At 52.5% G+C, this 21,985-nt stretch overlaps 1 protein-coding gene across 1 annotated transcript in view; it reads left to right on the top strand.

Moving 5' to 3' along the window:
- HS3ST4 (heparan sulfate-glucosamine 3-sulfotransferase 4) overlaps positions 1–21,985 on the top strand; it is a 150,036-nt gene that overhangs the window by 10,180 nt on the left and 117,871 nt on the right. The window contains exon 1 of the mRNA XM_080387644.1: positions 1–21,985. This exon is cut by the window's left edge and continues 10,180 nt beyond it. Within this exon, the coding sequence (XP_080243770.1) occupies positions 21,348–21,985 (638 nt within the window). The 5' untranslated portion in view covers positions 1–21,347.

Raw genomic sequence — 21,985 nt, 5'->3', positions numbered from 1 at the left:
GCAGGAAAAGGTGACTGCGAGGCATGTGTGATCCACGTGTCCCCTTGCAGGCAGGGATGTCTGGCCTCTCCTGGGCCACCTGGAGCAGCTACACACACACAAGCTCTGTGCAGCACACACGAGTGCAGCCACTGCACAGGGCTTGGGATGCAGCCAGCGTGCTGGGCTGGCAGCTCAGATGCTGCTCTCCCCCCCCTCTAATTCCCCATGGTGCAAATAAACTCCTGGGAGATCCAGGCTGCTTGCACAAGCTGGTTCAGAGCAAGTGTTTCACCTTTCCTGAGCCGGGACCCTCCCCAAAGAGCCCCACAGGAGGGAAAGTCCTGGGGGCAGCTCAGCATCCCCAGGTGCTGTGAGGCTCAGCCCAACTCACTTCACCTGTGCCCGTGGCAGAGGCCTCGCTCCACTCCCCCAGCCCCGGTAAGCACATTATCACCCTCCTTGGGAAGGCTCGGCATGTATTTACTATTGATTTGTAAGACAGCAAATTTTATGAACTGTAATTTCATTAAGCAGGGAGCGGCCGTGGCTCCCCATGACCCAGCTGCAGGGCACGGGGGCTGGGATTGATCCCTGTCAGCTGGGCAGGAGCAGCCACAGCCACTGGCCACGTTTATAACCTGCAGCAGGGGCTTGCAGCAGAGGTGAGAGGCTAATTAATGACAGCTGGCTCCATGCAACGCACTCAATTTGCTAGTTTGTAGCTTGGATCAGCCCTGAGCAGGCACCACTGAAAGGGATCCCTTTTAGAGGGGACAGGGGGAGCACTCCAGAAAGCAGCACACTGAGTACAGGCAAACCAACAATTTGAACCCAGTACCATAAGGTGACACGGTGGTCTTCTGCCACACATGCACCAGAGTCGTTTAGGCTGGAAAAGACCTTTAACATCTGCAGTTATTTGCATTATTTTTGTCAGAACATATGGGGTGGGACCTCACTAACACGGTTTGTTTTTCCTTTTCCTCAGGCTTTATTCATTTGTATTCTGGATTATCTAATCATTCAGGCTTTAAACATCTACAGTTAGAAAACAGAGATTTGACTACGGCCTGACTCAGAAGAATTAGCTTCTGCTAAGACTGACATGTTCAACAGCTGTCAAAATAACATCAGCCTTAAAAAGAAAATGTCTTCACTTTTTTTGATTGTTAAAAAGTGAGTAGAGTTAATAACTGGAATGGAAGCATTTAATTGGTGCACAGAGTGTGCTGAATCTGCTTGTTAATTAGACTGCAAATCGGGCCTTAGAAGCAGTGCAGTTCTCAAGCCTAAATGTTCAGCCAGAGCCCAGGTGCTGGCTGGAGACCTGCCGGGAGCCTTCGCCGGACCCAGCTTACCTGCAGCCGCAGCATCCCGCAGCTCCCTCCCAAAGCACTCCCAATACGGGGAAAATCTTCCTGCAGAGACCTCCTCTGCCTCCTGAAACCCTCTGGTGACACGGAGCTGGGCAGGGAGCATCCTGCGAGAGCTTCAGCTCCACACAGCCCTCCCGCCCCACTGCCCGCACACCTTCCCCACACTCTCCTGCCCACCAGCAGCTGCAGGCAAGGACTCCTCTTCCCTGGAGTGCTTGTACCGCACTTGGCGAAACGAGACCTTGCCCAGCAGCCCTGCTACAGTACAGAGGCAGCAGCACGCAGCAGCCTGCAGTAGCTTCATCCCCCACTGGTAGTTCTTTATCCTCAAAGGCTGTGGAAGGAGAGGAGAAAAGTATGTCCCGAATGTGGTGGGTTGTGCAAACTCATGCATAGGGCTGAGTATTCAGCCTGGCTTGGCCTCAGTTAAGTCTCTGACCAAGAGAAGGCTTCTTACATTCTGATGTTTAGCCTGACTCTAATTATCTCTCTGAACAGACTACCACAGCTAATTTATTTTGAACAAAGCTAGAAATAAAAGGATAATCAGGTTATCCCAAATGACAGCTGCAACATCTGTATTTTCTGGTACACTGGGCACATTTGTTGTACAGAATATTGTAATGAGGCTGAAAAACTTGTCAATGATATTTCTTTTGTCCCTTTCTCAAAGGAGCAATGGTTAGCTCTCCAAAAGAATATTAATTGATGCAACATGTGGGAAAGAGAATTTTTCTGCAATTATATTTGTTGTTTGCTCATGACTTTCTGCAGAGAAACCTCTTCCCTGCAGCAGTGAACACAGACCCACCCCTTCCCCAGCTGGTGGGGAGCCTTTTTGGGAACCTTCGCATCTCCCCGCCCCGCAAGTTTCCAGCCAAAGATCCTCGCTGAGCTTCCCCCAGGGAAGGAGCTCAGCACACCCCTACCACCCCCACCCCTACCCAACCCTTTCTTGCGTCTCTTGCATTCAAGCCCAGACAGAGCAGCTGGTGCTGGTGGGCTGCAGCACCCTGCATCTGGCCTGGGGGCCCACTGGCTCTAGTGGGGGGCACACCATAAACCACCAAGCCTGTTTAATTGCACGGAAACTGATGGGTCTGTGTAATCCAGCTCAAAAGCCCACTCTGCCACCCATCACACTGTCTCCAGCTCAGCCAGCTCCACTCAGTCCTGCCTCCTCCTGCCTTGGTGCACAAGGGACTCCCCAGATCTTCCATGGGGTCTCTGCAGGTCTCTGTCAGCATGGCCACACAGAGCATTTCTCTGCAGAAGACACACAAACCCACTGCATCATCTTCTGAGGCCCTGGTGGCTCCAGCATCCCCCAGTGCACCCAAGCTGGCCAGCAGTAAGAGCCCTCGGTCCCGCTCTGCCAGACTCCCCCCCACACCCGGGGGTCTGGGCACAGGAGGTGACTCACCTCAGGATGTCCTCTGCAGGCACATCTCATGAGGGTTTCTGAACAGCTTTGAGACAGCAAAGCTCAGAGAACAATTACAGATTTTCTGTTTATGCTCATTTTTGCTTTCAGCTTTCTAGCAATGCAGGGGGATTATGTGCTCCTCACCACCAGGCTATTGCTTCAGTATTTTAATTTCTTTTTTTGCTATAAACTCGTCTTCCACTCTCTTTTAAGGAAAGCAGCAGTGACTACAGATTTCTGCTGGCAGGTTCAGGCTGAAGGCAGAGCAGCTTGCTCTCCACCGCCAGAGCATGAGAAAGTGCTGTGTGCCCCTTGCACCAGGAGGTGCCACCTCTGCCGACTGTAAAGGTGGAGACTCTTCCTTAAGCTCTGATAAAACTCGGGGCAGTGCTCCCTATGAAGGGCTCCTTCACAGCTTCTCTCTTTCCCAAAAGAAAGTGAGGGCTGCTCACATCTAAATTTGTAGTGCAGGCTTAACTGAGCCTCCTACCAAGGCTGAAACCACCACCAGAGCAAATCTATACTTGGAATTAAAACCACAAAACCCAGGAGCTGTTGCCTGCCCCCACCAGTAAAACCACTAAGTCAAATGACATAAAATGCTCCAAGGAAGATCCTGGCATAGCACAGCCACTGTCCCCTCTCCCGACCCAAACACAAGAACAGGCAGCAACAGGCAGCTATGGGTTCTCTTTCTTTTATCCTAATCAACAGTTACTGCTTTCCCCTGCATGCCCAGCTGCTGCTTCTTGCCCTTCATTCTAAACTAAATGCTGTTGGGGAGCAGGGTCTCCCTCGCTGCACAGCGTGCCCTGATCTGGGCATGGCTCTTCCCCTGGTAGGAAATGCTGACACGCAGTTTAATGTTTTATAGCTATGAAAATACTTTGCGCATTCCTCTCAACCCTCTGCAGAGCAGACAGCCCCCAACCTGCAGGCCTCTGAGCTGGGACCCGGGGAGGCTCTTGTCCTTCTCACCTTTGCCTGACGCCCTGTGCCCACCCGCCCTGCCCACCCGCCCCATTATCCCCGAGGGGCTCCGCGGTTGCAGCCACAGCTGCCCCATCACCCGTCACGTGCCGCTCTGGGTGCAGGGACTCCTGTGTCCGGGTTGGTGTGGCGGGCACGGGGTGACCCGTGGGGGTCCCCCTGCATGGGAGGGCTGTAGGAGCCCCTGGGCAGCTCCATGGGGTGGGCTGGGGTGCGGGGACATGGGGCTTGCTGAGGGACATGCCGGAGAGCCATGCCACAGGTGGTGGTTAGCCATCTTCTGCAACCGGAGGAATTGTATTTGGCTGCAAGCTTACAGCTCCTCTCCTGCTCGCTTTCATGTGGTTCCCAGCAGAGGTGACTGCAGTTACCCTGGGCCAGTGCCACTGGCGCGGAGTGGCCACCGTGCCACTGGTGGCACTGCCAGCTCAGTGCAAGTGGATGGGGTGCTGGCTCAGGTAACAATCCGCAATTTGCTAATTTTAATTTAAATTGAGCTTTGTGCTGCTTTGATGACGGAATGTATTAAAGCCAGCCTGGCTGACGTTTTTAAAAAATAAACTCCAAGATGAATTCTATGCATAACCTGCATTAATGTGGAAGGTGGAGATAGAGGCCGGGGTGAGCTGAAGCAGAAACTATACTGTAAATTGAAGCTTGGCATTGAATATAAATGGCAAAGGTTGCTGACTGCCAATAACAGTAAATCAGGTTCAAGCAGCATGCGGCGATAAGGCTACGGGATGGATTGCCTTTTGACCAGAGCTTGCCTGGTTGGGAGGATGGCTCGGGGCCCAGCTGACGAAGGGGACAGTCACTCACCTCAACCAGTGGCTCCTGGTGAGTGAGGAGGTGGTGACAGCAGCACAGTGGCCACATGGTCACTGCCAGCCCCAGGCAGGGGACATGGCAGTGCCTGGGGCCGTGGCTGCCTGCCTGCTGGAGGGGTGGCCAGGGGGCAGCTCCTCCTGCCCCACAGCACCGGTGGAGCTGGGACCCAGCCCTGCTCACAGGGCTCCACACCGTCTGCAGCTGGAGGGCTCAGGGATGTTTACGTTACACACTGGCTAATTTGCTTGGGAGATAATAGAGATAATGAATATTTTCTTTATGCCTGAGCTGTAACTATGCCGTCACAGGGATTTCTGCAAAGCTGCAGGGGAAAGTCCAGGGAATTTCTCCAAGGGGCAGCAGCCAGCACCTGGAGGGAGTGGGGGCTTTGAAGACTTTCGATCCAGGGCATCACTCCTCCTCTTTCCTGGAGCAGCCAAAAATCAAGCTCAAAGCTTCTGTCTGCTTACATGCTTCTAGGGTGGGCCAGCACAGACTCGAGCGTCTCTGGGGCAAAAAACTTGGCTTTACTGAAGGCAGTTCCCAGCCCCCTTCACCAGAGGAGCAGAGAGTACTGGAGTATGAACTGCATCATCCATCCTGCCAGTGCACACACACTGGGGCAGCACCTGGGATCCATCCCCACAGAAAATGCTGTGCCCCATCTGCCCCGTGTCCCCAGCTCCCTTCCCCTGTCCCTCCTGGGGTGGCATGGTGGTTAGACCAGGCAGCCAGGAGCTGGCACAGTGATGCACGGCTGAGGAGTGGCCCAGCTGCGCAGGGGACAGGAGCCCCAGGATGTCCCCGGGGAGCAGCAGCTCCCAGCAGGGTGGGCACTGCAGCCGCTGGCAGGGGTTTATCCGAGTAGGTGGGTGTGCAGAAGAGCTTGTCTGCTGCGGGGGGAAGGAAATCACTTGGGTGAGCTGGTTCGGCAAGGAGGGGAGCCAGTGGGCTGAAAAGCTGATTGCAGTGTGTGCCACACAGCCTGGTGGTGCTGGAACTGCAAACCCTTGGGCTGCAGCCTTGTTAGCCTGGCATGTGCTGCCACTTCCCAGGGACCAGCAACGTGGTTGGCAGCAGAAGCTGCAGTTTTGGGGGCCTGAATGAAAACTAGTGAGTGAGGGACTCCTGGACTGGCCAGAGCATTGAGGTGGGATTGCACAGACGTTCTCTTTCCTGTGAGCACATCAAAAGCACCAGGAGACTTCAAAGCTCTGAGGCTGGCCTTCGTGAGGGCAGAAACCCAGCGGTGTGAGCGCTGTGAAAAAGAGAGAGCTCGCAGTCTGCTGGGTGCAGGAGAAGACAGAAGGGCTGCAGGCCCCTCGCCTGCCCAGACCTCAGGTGTGCAGGAGGCTGACGGGAGGAAGCGGCACTGGGAGACGCAGGCGGGTGAGGCCAGGATGCTGAGAGCTCCCTCGCTGTCCCAGCCAGGGCTGCTCTGCCATCACCATGCAAGCCCAGCCCAGGGCTCTCCCAGCTGCTGCCAGCTGTGGCTCCACTGCAGGACCTCTCGGCATGCAGGGTAGGAGGCTGCTTTGCAGCAAACGCTGCCTTGTTCCATGGCAGGAATTTTAAGTGTCTGTCCTGAGGGATGACTCCACCGGCACTGGGAGGAGCTCTCTGTACCGCTCTTGTGGGAAGATGTGGGAGTTAAGGAGTTTCTGAGGCTTTTGCTCTCCCAGACAGCCCATGTAGGGAAGGGTAATTTGTATTGGTAGCATGAGGGGAGAGGGGAAAGAAGGAAGATGACCAGAGAGAGGCAGTTTGAGAAATGAGAAGACAGACCAGAATGTTTTTATAATGAAGAAGGAACCTGTACAAAATTGTTTTCGATTAATCTGCAGCTAACTGAGCTCATTAAATTGAAATTATTTCATACAGGGCCACGAGAGAATGCCTGCAAAAAGCTGCCAGAGAACAGGGAGGTATCAAACCCTGCATTGCTGGCAAAGTTTGGCCTCACGTCCACCCGAGCAGAGGACATGAGTGGGAGGCTGGCTGCCTGGCCCTGGCTCAGCCCACTGTCCCACATGGCGATGCTGGTGGGAGGCTCAGCAGCGTGGGAGCGGGGCGCCCTGGGAAAGCCTTGTGATAAATAACCTGGGGGGCACCTCCCACCCACCCCTTCCTAAAGGCACTGCCATGGTGCCAGGCCCCACGTGGCTGTACCCAGCCTGGCACCAGGCTGCCCTGCATTTTGGCAGCAGAGCGATCTGTGTCAGCAAAGCCAAGCACTGCTCCCTCAGGCAACCCTACAGCTCCCAGTTGCCCAGCATTCATAAAGCATTCAGGCATGCTGGGCTGACTGGTACACATGGGAGGGAATGTGATCTTCTGGTAACAGCCAGATGCAAAGGGATGGCTCAAAAAAGTAGAGGACACTGAGAGTATAGGGGCATTAATTTAGCCCCTTTTTTTCACTCGGTGTTTCAATCCCAACCTCAGCTGGATTTAGTGGCTTTTGCAGGTTTTGCTGGGGGTCTCTGTGTAAAGGAGCAGAAGAAGCACAGACAATTGTCTGCTCAGGAGTTGCCCCAAGCGGGTCTGCAGCCCCAGGAAAGGACCGTGATTGATGGCAGCCAAGGCAGGACAACAGCTCTTACCAACCAGACCTGGGGATCTGACCTGGCTCCAAGCTCCTCATGGAAAACCAGCTGGACTGGGGAGCTGCGTGTGATGCCTGGCTGCAGCACGCTCTTCTCAAAGGCAAAGCAGCTTCAAGGTTACACATGCATAAATCTGCGTGGCTTAGCGTCAGTACTAATCCCACGTCTGCTGCTCAGGAACAAGTCCTGGTTTTGTAAAAGTATCCCCCAAATCATCACTGTCTGTCTGCACTCTCTTCCAGACTGGGTTTTGCCTTGACAGCAGCCTGATTCCTCTGACCTGGAGGATTATTCCAGATTTATGCTGGGATGTGAGAAAAAAACAGGACTGATCAGACCTGGTGGGAACAACAGAAGGGAAATCCCAGCTGTCTTCCTAATGTGTCCCTAATAATTAAAACCTTTTAACATGATAATTTTGCAAATGAATTTATCTCAAATGGGTCTGACAACCAGCCTGCTTGTGGAAATTAATCCTCCCAACCCCAGCCTGAAAGAATCAACAATAGAGGGGCTTTCGTAGAATCATAGAGTCATTTAGGTTAGAAAAGACCTTTAAAGATCAAGTCCAACCTTTGTGATGGTGACTCCTGGCCCCATTGGCTTGCTGATGCCTCTGCCAAGGAAGCAACAGTCAGACTCAGGCATGGAGCAGGGTTTTGGGTGAGCAACTCTCAGCTTGCAAAAGGTGTCTTTCTCTTCCAGGAAATGATGAGCGTTCACTGAAAATCTGTGAAAGTGCCATTGCCTCTGCTGTTGAGGATCAGTTTCCACTCCTATCACCACAGTAATGCTCTCTGTAAGGCAACATGGTTTTCTTCTATGTAAACAGCAATAACTTCAGAATTACTCAGGAAAGACAGAGACCTCAAGAGATATTTAGATTGCTGGCTATCTCATTAATCAAACACAAATGCAAGACCAGCAAAGGCTTTAGTTGCTGAGCTAGAAAATGCTTAAATTCATTTATTGAGACAGCAGGGAAAAGCAGATCCCTGCCAAGGACCAGGAGGTCCAAGAGCTGGGAGGTGACAGTGCTGATGTGCAGCTCTTGTTGCAGTTGTTTCCAGAGGCTCCGGAGCCTCTGCTGCCTGGGCACCAGTTTTCTGCATGAGGATTTGTTCCTGCCTCACCCTGAGCTGAGCTCAGCCCTTCAACCAGAGGGAATCCAAGCCCGGATGCTGGGCAGCCGTCCCAGGAGATGGGCCCAGTGTTGCTCACAGAGCTGCTCTGTTTGGAATTTTTGCATCATCTGCCTAGATCAGTGGGAGCACAGGCACAAAGGAGCCGGGATGTGTCTCCAGCCATGAGAGCTGTAGCAAGGCTGTGCCATCTATCCTCCCAGGTTGCCATGCCAACAAAGAGGAGCCAAGAACCGATTTAATTTGCAGAATCACCCTCTTGACACAAAATCCAAGCAGCTTGTGAGGAGTAGGGTGAAAGATGTCAAGGGAGCAGGGAGAGATTCTCCGTGCCTCTCTGCATCCAGTGTACGGCTGTGTTTCATTTCCCAGAAAGGTCTCCGACACCTCTGCTGCAGAGCTGGAAATACAAGAGCCAAATACAAGCCCCTGAGAAGGTCACCTGGCTAGCTTCAGAAAGCAGCTGGGAACCCAATGGATATCTCAGCACAAAATACATCAGCTTGCTGCTTTGATATGGCATGGCTGGGCCACAAGTGGGAAGCACTGTCCCAGGCCATGGAGATGTCACCAGACCCTGTCACCAGATGTGTTTTCAGTGTATCCGACAAGGAGGCGAACTCCTGCCTGTGGTTCTTCCATGCCAGTGTGATGGATGTGATAAACAAGAGTAACAGTGGACAGAGTGTCCTTAACAACAGCACCACATTTATTTCTGTGTTCCTAATTCACCCCCTGATGTGAAATCTGAAGAAATACGGACTGCTTTTGGAAGGGGTTTGGGAGTTCTCACAGCTGTCAGGAGCACCCAGGATCACAGGACCTGGCCAGATTATCTCAGCATTGGGCTGCCATCACCACCAATCAATATTCCAAATTACCTCTTCATACTGAAGGTGCTTTGCTAATTTTCATGGATCCCCTGTGTTTCATGCCCTTGGTGTCCTATCATGCACTGATAATTTTAGTCCACAAGCTAGAGTGCAATATGCTTATGAGTAATAGCATCTTATTGGAGTGTAAAGATGTTCCTCTTTCACTGATTTATCCTGCACTTAAACTAATTCAAAATTCACTTACTTCAGAAGTACTGGAAGCAAAATGCTCTCTGTAAATAGCCCAGCTTTTTCTAAACTGATATCACTGAAAAGGAAGATGGAATAACTTGCACTATCTATTTTCTCTTGGACATAGCATCACTGTATTATTTTGACTGTTTTCCATAACGAGGGCTATAGCTGATTCTTCTCTGTAAAAGAGGCTCATGGGCTGGCAAGGACTATTTGACCTTTATATCTGAGTCTCTAGAAACTCTTCTCAGATGAATCTGAAGTTTGTTTAAGCAGCCGGTTAGGCAGCCACTTTGTTCACCGCACAGTGGATTTCTGAATCACAAAATGCCAGATATCCAGACCTAGTCCCTTGCTTTGGCACTGTGGGGCCTTTTTGCTTTTCCTTTCCTCAGACATTTCAGATAGTCTTTCAAGTTTATGGGCTGTCACTTCCAACATCATCGAAGAAAAACTGAACCTGGCCAGGAGTAGGTCACATTGCTTGGCTGTGACAGAAAGCTGCACAGCTGGAAACACTGACATAGGGAATGAGGCAGGGGATTGCAAAAGCAAGCGCTGGCCACCAGCACAGCTCCTGCCATCCACAGGATGGGGACAAGGAGACCAGGGTGGGAAATCCTCACAGCAAAAGGGACCAAGGATCCCTGTGTAGGCATTCCCATCCTCCACCCTTTCCCTGCTGTGTCCTGAGCCCCTGGCAGGAGGCAGCAGCCTTTCCTGCTTGATCACTGCCTCTAGTCTGGAGCCAGCCCAGGGAGCACCCCAAAATCCACCCTGAAGATTTGAGAAGTCCTGGAAACTGAGCTAGTACACAGCAAGGATGGCACTGGACCACACTGGCCATCCCATTAGCAGTTGTTGGAGGGAAAGGCTGGAGGTGTGGGTGGGTGACGAAGGCTGCTGGAGGTGGGCAGCCGTGCTGCCCTTCCAGACAGCCTTGAAAGGAGGCGATTTGGGGAAGCATGGGCTATTTCCCTTGGACCGTGTGTGTTAGCTGCAGATAGTGCTCTATCCTGACATGTGGTGACACAAGCTTGCGAAAGTCAGTCACTTGACACACTGCAGTGGTTTTCTGCTCCCAGGTGAAGCCAAATGTTTTACATGAGTCATTTCTACCTAGAAATCACACCTACAGCTGGACTAAATTACAGGCTGAATACATTTACTGTATTCTGACACAGCAGAGGACAAGCTCAGGTTGCAAAATTTATCAGAGGGTTGCATGCAAATTGGTGAATGGGTGGCAAACACCCCTTATGTTTCCTGGTTCTTTCCTTAATCCCTTGATGTTCTGTACCCCAGAGCAGGACTGCTCCATCATTTGCAGCTAAGGAATGTGAACTGTTGTCTCCATGGAATGCTTTCAGAGGCAGGAGTCCTGCATACTTGTGATCAATAAGGGTTTCATTTCAACTAAACTATCCGAAAAGCTCTGGTTCCCTTCCTGCTTCCTCTCTTCTCTGTTGCCTCTAAAAAGGCTCAGATGCTCTGAGACATCTGTGGTGAGGAACAGTGATTGCCTCTCCCTTCCACCTCTGGGGAATGTTTTGGTGGCGGTGAGGACTGCATCCCACCACCAATTATGGCAAGCACTGGCAATGTCACCTCTCTCCTCTGTGGCAGGTGGTGGCCTTCCTTGGTTTGCAGCTGGTGGAGGGGTAACAGGAACTGGCTCTGCACTGCAGCAGATTCCCAAGAGGTCTTGAGCTGGCTGCAGTGCTGCCGGCCAGACAAGGCTCTCACCCCACGCTGGCAGCTAACTGGTAGCTGGATGATGATGAAACAGACAGGTTTGTAAAATTTAGTATAGATTTTCTAACATGAGAGAACAAGAACTTCTCATTTTTGATAGAGAAGAAAAGACTTCAGACTTCCCTGAGCGCCATCCCAGGCTACAGTGATGGCTGTCTTGCTCAGAGCCTGCTGTCTGGTTGGTTGTTTAAGGCATGGAGCAAAGTTCATTTCCCCACTTGGAATCCAGGTATTGTTTGCAGCACAGCGGTTGCGGATACATCAGCAGAGGTTTCTTCTTCAAGATTATAGAAGACACCAAAACCAAGGAAAGCAGATGTAGAATCAAAATCTAGTAAATGAATAGTCATGATCACTTATTAAACCTATTTCAATCCCGAGTAAAATCATTCAAAATCCTAAAAGAAAGAGTCCCTAAGCAGTCAAAGGAGCAGAGCCCCGCAGAGTAGGTGGCATGGGTGTTTCTGAAGAATAAATCTCAGCGGGAACACGCTGGGTACCTCGTTACCAGGCAGAGAGTGATAAATTAGGCAGCTCACAGAAGAGCTACAGAAATGATGAGGGAGGTGGAGGATCCATCTAATGAGCAGAGATTAAATTAGTGAAATTGGCAGGGCTTGGCTGAGCGGCAAGTGAAGAGGGGAGGAGGAACTGTGCAGGGAAGGGAAAGAATGAGTAAGAATGGATGATTTACCAAGACTCACACTGGGCAATGCTCCTGCCGGTGAAGGGCAGTAGACCATGGGCAGGTCCTGGGAAGCCTCGTTGTTACGTCCCTGTAAAACCTGAGGCTGATTCAGGGGGGCAACTCTGTACCATGACCGTAGGGTGAAAGCCCTTCTGGCTGAGCACCCATGACCACCAGGGCTGAGGCATGTGGCAAGGAGCAGCAGATGTCATGAGGTCTCTATGGCTATCCCATACCACGAGATCAAAGACACCAGGGGCTGAGCCATGTCTGGGGCAATGCTGGAGAATCACAGGTTATGACGTGCAGCCAGTGTGTTCTTCTCCTGGAGTGAACCATGCAGCTGGTGAAGGGCATTTTAGAAAGCACAGCGTATGCTGGCAAAATGCTTCTATTCCAGCATCCTGATGCAAAGCTGGCAGCAGGCCGTGCTGCAGATAAGCCATACCCTGGGCTCTGTGCTGTTTGTGGGTCCTACTCCCACTCCTTCCCCATTCAGGATCTGTCCCAGTGCTGTAGAGACTCTTCCAGCACCAAGTGAGCAGGACACCAGAAGCGTCAATCAAGGGTCTCAGATGGTGAGGTGGAGAGGCCAGGCGGTCTCCTGGCTGTCCTGCTAATCTCTCATCCTTAGGTGGCTGGCTGTATGGTGTCATGATGGCTCAGAATGGGCTCACTGCAGCCAGCAGTGTTGCAGTCCACATCAGCAGCAGGAAACGTCTATGCTCTGGTCACAGCTGCCCTGGGAGCAGCACTATCCACAGAGCCACCACTCCAGCAGCTGGGGCAGGTCTCTGCGTGAGGCACTGCCAGCCTCTGCGAGCCTTGAGCCCTGAAAGCCACGACAGAACAGGGCTACGCTGTGGCCGGACCTGATCTGGGACATGGAAATGTGCCTGCCAAGACTGGGATCAAGGTCACTCTGTGGCCATAGGCAGATGCCTTCCTCCCTCCCTGCCTCGGTTTCCCCTTCTGTAGCCAAGCGATAATGTACTCAGCCACGTTGCAAATATGAGATGGCTTCTTTGCCACTGGTGCTTTCTTCTTTCCTACCATCGTCACTACTTTAGCACAGGATGGAGACAGCCAGCTAACACTGTGTTCAGTGTGGCTTTGCCATGTCATCCTGTTGTGCAATCAGTGAAAGGCTTCTTTTGCAAGCCCTGGTCCTCATTCTGCAAGAGCTGAGATTAGAACAGGAGATTATCTCCTGATAATGTGCAGATAGAGCCACTCATGCACTTATACTGAGTAAGTACATGACAGATGGGATAGGTCCTGCAACACCCTTCTTACAGGGAGAACAGTCCGCTGCTGTGCTTATCAGTGAGACCAGGGTCAGCTGTGAGGGGAACTGGAGGCTTGGGTCCTAAGCAATAACTGGGCCTTGCAGAGCGGGAGCAGGTTGCTCAGGAGCATCAGGTCTGAGTGTCTGGCTATGGCAGAGCATGACCTCGATGTGCAGCCCCCACCTTAGCAGGACACGAGTCAGGCTGAGCCCTGTGTAGCTTTGCTGCTTGGGGCCATGTCTCTGGGGTGGCTGGCAGCCCCAGGCTGGGCTTGGTGGGAGCCTTCATGTTTCTGCATCCACATCTCCTGCAGACAGGGTCCTCCCTGGGGAGAGGCTGGCTTTCCCCATAGTGCTGCATGGACCCGGGCTGGCAGCAGGCTGCTTGTAGGAAAAGCAAGGGGCAGGAGGGAGAGCTCCAGCACTGCAAGCAAGGGGAGGATTAGAAGGAGCAGATATGTCATTCAGGTGTTCAGCAATGGAAGGAATTTTCCTGGCGTTGTTCACAGCTTTCCTAAGGGCCAGGTGAGGTGTACAGAAGCAGACTTTAAGGGCTGGTGGTACCCTGAAGGACCATCTAGTTCATTCCTATGTCTGTGTCACCTATGACTGCCCCTTGTCTAACCTCCTCTTTTGCCCCTGCCAGCAGGCACCTCTCAGGCTGAATGGCTTTCCCTCTGGCTATGTTTTCAGGACTATTCACTGTATAAATCATGTATCACAATTGTGGCACATACACTTTTCCAAGTCTAAGAGCTGTTCCCTTTTTCGTAACAACTGTGAACAATGCACCAGTGAAACAGGGGGTTTGGTTTCTGAGCAGCTTGCCCAGAGATGCTCTTCTTCCACCTTTTGTTAATTTTAGGCAAAGAAGATGGATGTAGGTTCCTAGGCTGTATAGTTCAGATCACAGGAGCCACTACTAAAAGCCATCAGAACAAATACTTATTCTAAACCTGAAGCTGTTTCCATGAATGGGAAAATGCTTTGATAGCGTAGAATGCCACTGCAAAACATCTTGAGTGCCTTCTTAGACTAGAGTTTAAATGTCATTGCATTTTTACTGTTTATCTTCTATTCAGCATATGTTTACAAACTTCATTCATTCCCTGAAGGTGGTAGAGCACTATGTGAATTGATCTACCTCTTTTCAAGGTGTTTCACTGCTTCTGATGACAAGTAAATAATGAGGATGAATTATGGGAGGTTAACCTCTGAAGTTTTCTGAAAAATATATTTCTATTGTTTGTAAAAGTCAGGAAATAAAGGCGATAATCTCTGGAAGCTTACTTCTTAGCAGAAGCAGTAATTGGGATAGCAACATGTAGAGATTCACAGGCCAGAGGCTTTCCTGCAGGGACCGCATCCCCAGCTTAGAGCTTGGTCCAGCAGGACCATTTCTTTCAATAGACTTCCAGTCACAGTGTAAAGCCTTCCAAGAGAGGTAACCTGCCATATTCCTTCAAAAATTATTACAAAAGGAAATTACTGTCCCTGTTAAAAACCACACTTTCGTTTCACTCAAATGCGTCTAATTCCAGCTTCCCATCAATGGGTCTTGTTAAGCCTTTGATAGATTAAAAAGTGTTTCCTGTCAGAGGTCGTCTGCTCAGATTGGTGCTCATGAATCACAACAGGAGCATAGAACTGGAAGGGACAGCTTGGGCCATCAAATCCCATTTCCCTGCAATTGCTGGCAACCATGTTATAAAGTCCATTTCAAACTCAATCTTAAAACTAATTGCGTGCCTTGCCCCCAGTACTCCTCTCAGGAATCTGTTCCAGAATAACATTTCTCCCACAGTTAGAAACCATCTGATTTCCAGCCAAAATGTATTTGTGCCAATTCATACCTCTTTGTTTTTGTGCCAGCACTCTGTTATCTGAGGCCATATTCTTCCTCTGTTGGTGCTCATCTGCTTGTGCGTTCAGAGGGCAGGGATCCTCTCTCCAGCCCTCCTCTCACTTGGCTAAATATGCCCAGATCCCCTCAGATGAGCTCTTCAGTCTGGGGGTTGGTCTTGGAGTCTGGCTCTGCCCCTGTTCCTCTCCCAGTTTATATTCCTGGATCAGAGGTGATAAGAATGGTGGACGGTCCCATCTCTAAACAGCGAATGAGCCAGCCCTCACCTGTCACTGCCTTGGAGTGGAGTTCTGCTTCCTATTCTCGAACCAGGCCACCAGCCTTTGCGTGGTACCAGCCAGGGGTGAGAGACCTTCGTGCTGCTTGGAGGTGCTGCAACATCTGAGAAAGGGCTTTCCAGTCTATTCTGTGGGGAAAATGGCTTCTAATTACAGCCCTAACTTTAGCTCATGCAGAGTCAGGCCCTTCCAGCTGGTGCAGGGAAGGGCTGCCCTTCCCTGCCATGTCTTACCCTGCCGTGTGTGCCATGACTTACTGTGTCACATATCCCCATAACCAAGATTTTGGCACGAATCTCAGTGCTGCTGTCCCCTTGGAGGCAAGAGCATCACAGACATGCCCTCCAGGCTGGGACAGCCACAAGTCACACTAAATGGTGGGAAACTGCATCTGAGGGGAGGCTGCTCCATGGCTGCCCACTACAGAGTTCCTCCATCTTCCTCCAAAGCAACTGGTCATTATCCCTGCCAAAATTTTGGGCATGAACTACATGATCCACCAGACTGACCTACCCTGGCAATTTCCCCACAGGACTAACAGCATCAGCTGGACTCGCTAGACTGGACACTTACTGAATGCTTGGGAAGCACCCTTATTGCTAATTAATGCGAATAGAAGTGTGCAGGTATGCAGTGTAAATACATAAGCCTTTAAAAGCAGAACTGTCAAATAAACTGTTACACTCCATCAGCTCCTATTGCATCCACTGGCTGAACACCACCAGACGCTTGGATAACACTCAGATCTGCTCATGGATGCGTTTGACATCCATGCAGGAGAAATACACATTCTATGATGAATAAAAAGAGTCAGAGCCCAGACAGCAGGCATTTAAGGCTAAACCATTTGTTTTAGAGGGCTTTACATTCTGGTTGCAAAATTTCCTCTGGGCAGGAAGCTGGTCCCGAGAAGAAATAGTTTTTCCGTTATGTATGATTTGCCTGCAAATCCTTTTAGTCTTCTGTGCAGCATGTCACAGCAGAAGAGACACAAGGATGTCAAACCAGGGCATTTTGCTAAGCACTGCAGTTTAGATATGTGCTCAGTATAAGAAAGACCAAAGCACTGTGACTCTTCATTAAATGGTGTCTATTTTGAGTTTTATCTTAGATTTTTGGAACTGAAAACAATTTTATTTTTTTTTGGTTGATATTGGGAAACTTGAGAGCAGTCTTCTTGATGCCAGCAGACTCTGTGGGTTCTCCAGTTTGGAATAAATGTATCTCCATGTATGAGAGGGATTCATCTCTCAGTGTAAATCTATACATATAGATCTGTGAAAGGACATGTATATGAGCTAAGCAGAGCACCAGAGTGAACCCATTCTGTTCAGGGCTTCCTGAGAACACCAGTCTGTCCCCAGTCCTGCGGCATGTGCTCCCCCAGCCATGACCCAACCTGCACCTACTCAGGATTTTCATTTAAAGTTTCAGTCTGATTGCTAAATTTGCAGCACCCTTTCTGTGGACTTAGCCTGTTCAGGGCAGGGAGCATGTCCCTCGCCAGGGTGCTCCACAGAGCTCTTGGGGACACCCCCAGGCCAAGTGCCTGCTCCCTGGGCGTGGGCTGTACAGCCCCTTCCAGCAGCAGGGCAGGAAGCCTGAGTGGGGCACGCGAGACTGCTTCTGTCAGTTCAAGTTAGTCCTTTAACATTCACATTACCGTAATGCAGTTGAAAAGGAATCCACAAGTTACAGGAAATGATTTACAGGACACAAGACACTACATTTCAGAGGTCTCATGTGTACCATAAAAAATATATTATGAAGGAATAATCTCTATCGGAACTAGAGCTGCACAGAGAGAACACATGTCCAGCTGAGAGCAGCATTGAGCTTTTGTTCATTATGGGAAAAGTCTGTGCTCTTCCTCTTTTTTGATTAATATTTTTCCCAGCTCTGGGTATCTACTTAATATTGACAATTTTTTTTTTCCAAATGCTGCTTTTGCCATGAGACCAAGCATAGCTAGACTCCAATGACATGTTGCTCTGGTGGAGTTTGCAGTCCTGAGGGACATGTGTCAGGTGAAGAGTAAAGTCAGGACACTGAATTTTAGGAAAGCAAAATTCCATCTGTTCAAGGAGTTAGTCAATAGGATCCCCTGGAAACAGCCCTCAGGGACAAGGGAGCAGAACAGAGCTGGCAGATCTTTAAGGATACTTTCCATGAAGCTCTTGATTCCCAGGTTTAAGAAATCAGGCGAGGAAGGCAAGAGACTGGCATGGATGAGTCAAATCCTGCTGATCAAACCAAAGGGCAAGAAGGAAATGCACAGGCAGTGGAAGCAGGGACAGGTATCCTGGAAAGAGTATAGAGACACTGCCTGGTTTTGTAGGGATGGGGTCAGGAAGGCCAAGATGCGGATGAAGCTGAATGTGGCAAGGAATGTAAAGAATAATAAGAAGGGCTTCTACAAGGTATGTCAGCCAGAAAAGGAAGGTCAAAGAAAGAGTACTTGCCCTGATGAACAGCATTTGCAAGCCAGTAACAATAGATGAGAAGGCTGAGGTACTCAACAACGTTTATGCCTCAGTCTTCACTGGTAACCTCTCTTACCACACCTCTCGAGTGGATGGACAGCAAGACAGAGACTGGAGAAGCAAAGTCCCTCCCACTGTAAGAGAAGATCATATTTATGACCATCTGAGGAACCTGAACATACATAAGTCTATGGGACCTGACAAGATACATCCCAGAGTCCTGAGAGAATTGGCTGATATAGTTGCCAAGCCAGTCTCATTGAAAAGACATGGCAGTCAGGTGGAGTCCCTGGAGACGAAAAAGGGGAACACTGCGCCCATTTTTAAATTGGGTAGAAAGAAGGACCCTGGGAAGTATTGACCTATCAGGCTCACCTCTGTGCCTGGGAAGATCATGGAACAGGTCCTCCTAGAGTCCATGCTAAGGCACATGGTGGACAGGGAGGCAATTTGAGACAGCCAGCCAGCATGGCTTTATCAAGAGCAAGTCCTTCCTGACCAGCCTATGGCCTTCTATAATTAAGTGACTATATAAACGGACAAAGGACTACAGATGTTGTCTATCTGGACTTCTTTTACGCCTTTTACATGGTCCCCCTCAACATCCTTCTCTCTAAATTGAAGAGTTATGGATTTGAGGGGTAGATTGTTCGGTGGATAAGGAATTGGTTGGATGGTTGCATCCAGAGGGTAGTTGTCAATGGCTCAATGTCTGGATGGAGGTTGGTGACAAGTGGTGCCCCTCAAGGGTCCGTATTGGGAACAGTACTGTTTAATATCTTCATCAATGACATAGCCAGTGGGATCAAATGCACCCTCAGCAAGTTTGCAGACGATGCCAAGCTGAGTGATGTGGTTGACATGCCAGAGGGACAGGATACCATCCAGAAGGACCTGGACAAGCTCAAGAAGTGCGCTCATGTGAACCTCATGAGGTTCAACAAGGCCAAGTGCAGGGTCCTGCATCTGGGTCAGGGCAACTCCTGGCATCAAGATAGGCTTGGAGTTGAAGGAATTGAGAGCAGCCCTGTAGGGAAGGACCTGGGGGTACTGGTGGATGAAGAGCTGGACATGAGCCAACAATGTGCACCTCAGCCCAGAAAGCCAACTGTATCCTGGGCTGCATCACCAGCAGCATGGCCAGCAGTCAAGGGTGGTGATTCTGCCCCTCTGCTCCACTCTGGTGAGACTCCACCTGGAGTACTGCATCCAGCTCTGGGGCCCTCAGTACAGGAAAGACCTATTGGAGTAAGTCCAGAGGAGGCCACAAAGATGATCAGAGGGCTGGAGCACCTCTCTTAAGAAGAAAGGCTGAGACAGTTGTGGTTGTTCAGCCTGGAGAAGAGAATGCTCCAGGGAGATGTTATTACAGCCTTCCGGTACCTAAAGGGGGCTTATAAGAAGGATGGGAACAGGCTTTTTAGTAGGGCCTGTTGTGATAGGACAAGAGGTAATGGTTTTAAACTAAAAGAGGGCAGATTTGGACTAGATATAAGGAAGAAATTTTTTACAATGAGGGTGGTGAAACACTGGCACAGTTTGCCCAGAGAAGTGGTAGATGCCCCATCCCTGAAAACATTCAAGGTCAGGTTGGACAGGGCTCTCAGCAACCTGATCTAGTTGAAGATGTCACTGCTTATTGCAGGTGGACTGGACTAGGTGACCTTTAAAGGTCCTTTCCAAACCAAAGTATTCTGTGATTCTGTGTTCCCTGCTGAGCTTCACACAGTAACAGCAAGATCTGGAGCAATCCCTGGACTTCCCCTGCAGAATCTAGGCTATGGCTTGTCAGCTGGGGGTGCATGAGGGAGCTCCATCAGCTCTCTCTCATCCAGCTTTCACCCAGAGCACCTCTGCACGATGGGATGCACACCTCTGCAGTTTCCCAAAGTGGAGGCTAGTAGAGAAGGGTTACTGCCTTCAAATACTCCTCCTGCTCATGGGCAGAATGAGGTACCCAGCACCCACAGCCACATGAGGCTGGAAGTGCACTCTGCACTTTTCCAGTGCTTGCTCAGAAGCCCAGCTGTGGCCCTCATTATGTGTTGACATGCAGCTGCTCTGTGGCTTTTGCTGCCTGGATCAGGTGCTGGCTCTCTGGGTAACCTGCAGCATTCAGCTGGTGCTGGTGGCTTGCAGGCAGCCATTCAGGTGCAAAAGGTTAGGCTACTGCTTGTTCATCTGCGAGGGCTTTAGCAAACTACTGTGTTTCTCAATTAATCTCTGTACCACAGAGAAGCCAGCACTGTTCTGGTGAAGGGGACCATGGTGGCCAGGATGCTAAAAGCTGTGATGTGCCCCAAAGCCACAGGGCAACACCTGTGAGGGAGAGACTCCTGGGAGACCCCAGGATGAGGGATAGGAGGAAGGTGAGAGACTAAGGCATTTCTTCCCCTCTCAAATTCCTTGCTAAAGCCAAAGCTGAGAACTGGAGGTGGGAAGTGCCAAAATATGGAGCTGGGAAGAGGTGGTGGCTGCTCCAGAAAACTGTGAGGAGAGAGGCTCTCAGCCCCAGTCTGCTCCACCGAGGCTGGGGACAGAGGTCCTGGAAGAGCAGTGTGAGAGGCTCTGATTGACCTCACCTACTAGTGCAGCTCCTAGCACTTAAACTACAAACTCTCCACATGCCAAATGGCCCTTACCTCCACTATACCAGCAACTGCCTGTCACTGCCCATGGTCTGCTGCCTCTCAAGCTCCCAGGAGACGGCACGCTGCCCTGTGGAACCCACCCACTCAGCTCGAGATCCTCAGAGCAAGGGGACGCCGGCCCTGCTGCACGGGGCCGTCCCAGAGGACCTCTCTGCACGTCCCTCTCCGGGGAGCCGGAGGATTTTGGCGGAAGCCGTGGGCTGGGGGCAGCGGGGCAAGAGGGCATGGAACAGGCTTTGGGGGCGGTGGAGAGGAGCAGGCCGGGACAAGGGGCCCCGGCACGGTGATTCCTGCTGAGGGGAAGGAGCAGGATTTGCAGAGGATGGCTGGCGCTGCCTCCTTGGAGGCCTCGCACCCCGGCAGCCCTGGGGACGGCACGGCGGGACGGGGCGGGGGGCTGCCGGGGGCTGTCCGGCGAGCGGCGCCAGCGGGGCTGCAGCCAGGCGGGCCCTGCCCGAGCCGGCGCGGCCGCCGGCGCCTCCCGCCGCTGTCCGCGGTGCTGAACGGCCGCTGCCCCGCTCCGCCCGGCGCTGCCCCGGCGCTGCCCCCGTCCGGCCCGGCGGTGCCGGCGCGGCGCTCGGCGGGGCCCGGCGCGCTCCCCGCGCTCGGCGCGGCGGCAGGGGCGGGGGCGGGCCCTCCCCGCGCCGGGAGCGCGCTCCCGCCTCCCACCCGCCACAAAGTTTAGCGGCAGGAACTCGGGCGGCAACAGTGCGGAGCCGGCGGCACCGGAGCGCAGCCGCGCTGAGCCCAGGCGCCCCGGTGCCCGGCGGGGGCCGGCGGCGACCGTGCCATGCGGGGCTCCCCCCCACCGGTGGCGGCGGGGCGGGAGGGCAGCGGCGCCCCATGCGGCTGGGGCGGCCGGGCGGCGGCTGACACCATGTGCGCCCGGTGCCCGGGGCGAGGAGCGGGGAGCAGCCATGTCCCCCCCCGCCCAGCCGGGGGTGCCGGGCGGGCGCGGCTCTAAGGTGCCCCCGGCGCGGAAGCTCCTCTGCATGTGCAGCCTCTCCCTCTGCCTCACCTACCTGTGCTACAGCCTCATGGGGGGCACCGGCCCGGGCGCCCTGCGCTCCCCCGCCGTCCTCCCCGGCACGGCGGCGCCGCGCTCCCCCGCCGCGCTCCCCGGCACGGCGGCCCCCGGGGCCCCGCGCTCCCCCGCCAGCCCGCCGGGGAGCCCCGGCGTCCCGGCCCCCTCCGCCGCGCCGACGCGAGCCTCCAACGGCAGCCGGGAAGGGGCGGCGGGCGCCTGGTTGCGGACGCCGCTGGCCCCCGGGGAGGTGATCACGGTGCAGAGCGGAGCCTTCGAGAGGGACCCGCAGGAGTCGAGCACCACGGACGAGGAGCTGAGCCGGGCCGGCAGCCCGGGGACCCGCGGCGGAGGCAGCACCACGCCGGACTATGGGGAGAAGCGGCTGCCGCAAGCACTGATCATCGGGGTGAAGAAGGGGGGGACGCGGGCGCTGCTGGAGGCCATCCGGGCGCACCCCGACGTGCGCGCCGTGGGCACGGAGCCCCACTTCTTCGATAGGAACTACGAGAAGGGGCTGGAGTGGTACAG

The sequence above is a fragment of the Falco punctatus genome (assembly GCF_963210335.1).
Source record: "Falco punctatus genome assembly, chromosome: 4".
In the NCBI taxonomy this organism is placed as follows: Eukaryota; Metazoa; Chordata; class Aves; order Falconiformes; family Falconidae; genus Falco; species Falco punctatus.
The sequence above is the reverse complement of the archived record's forward strand: the minus strand, read 5'-3'. Positions and strand labels throughout refer to the sequence as shown.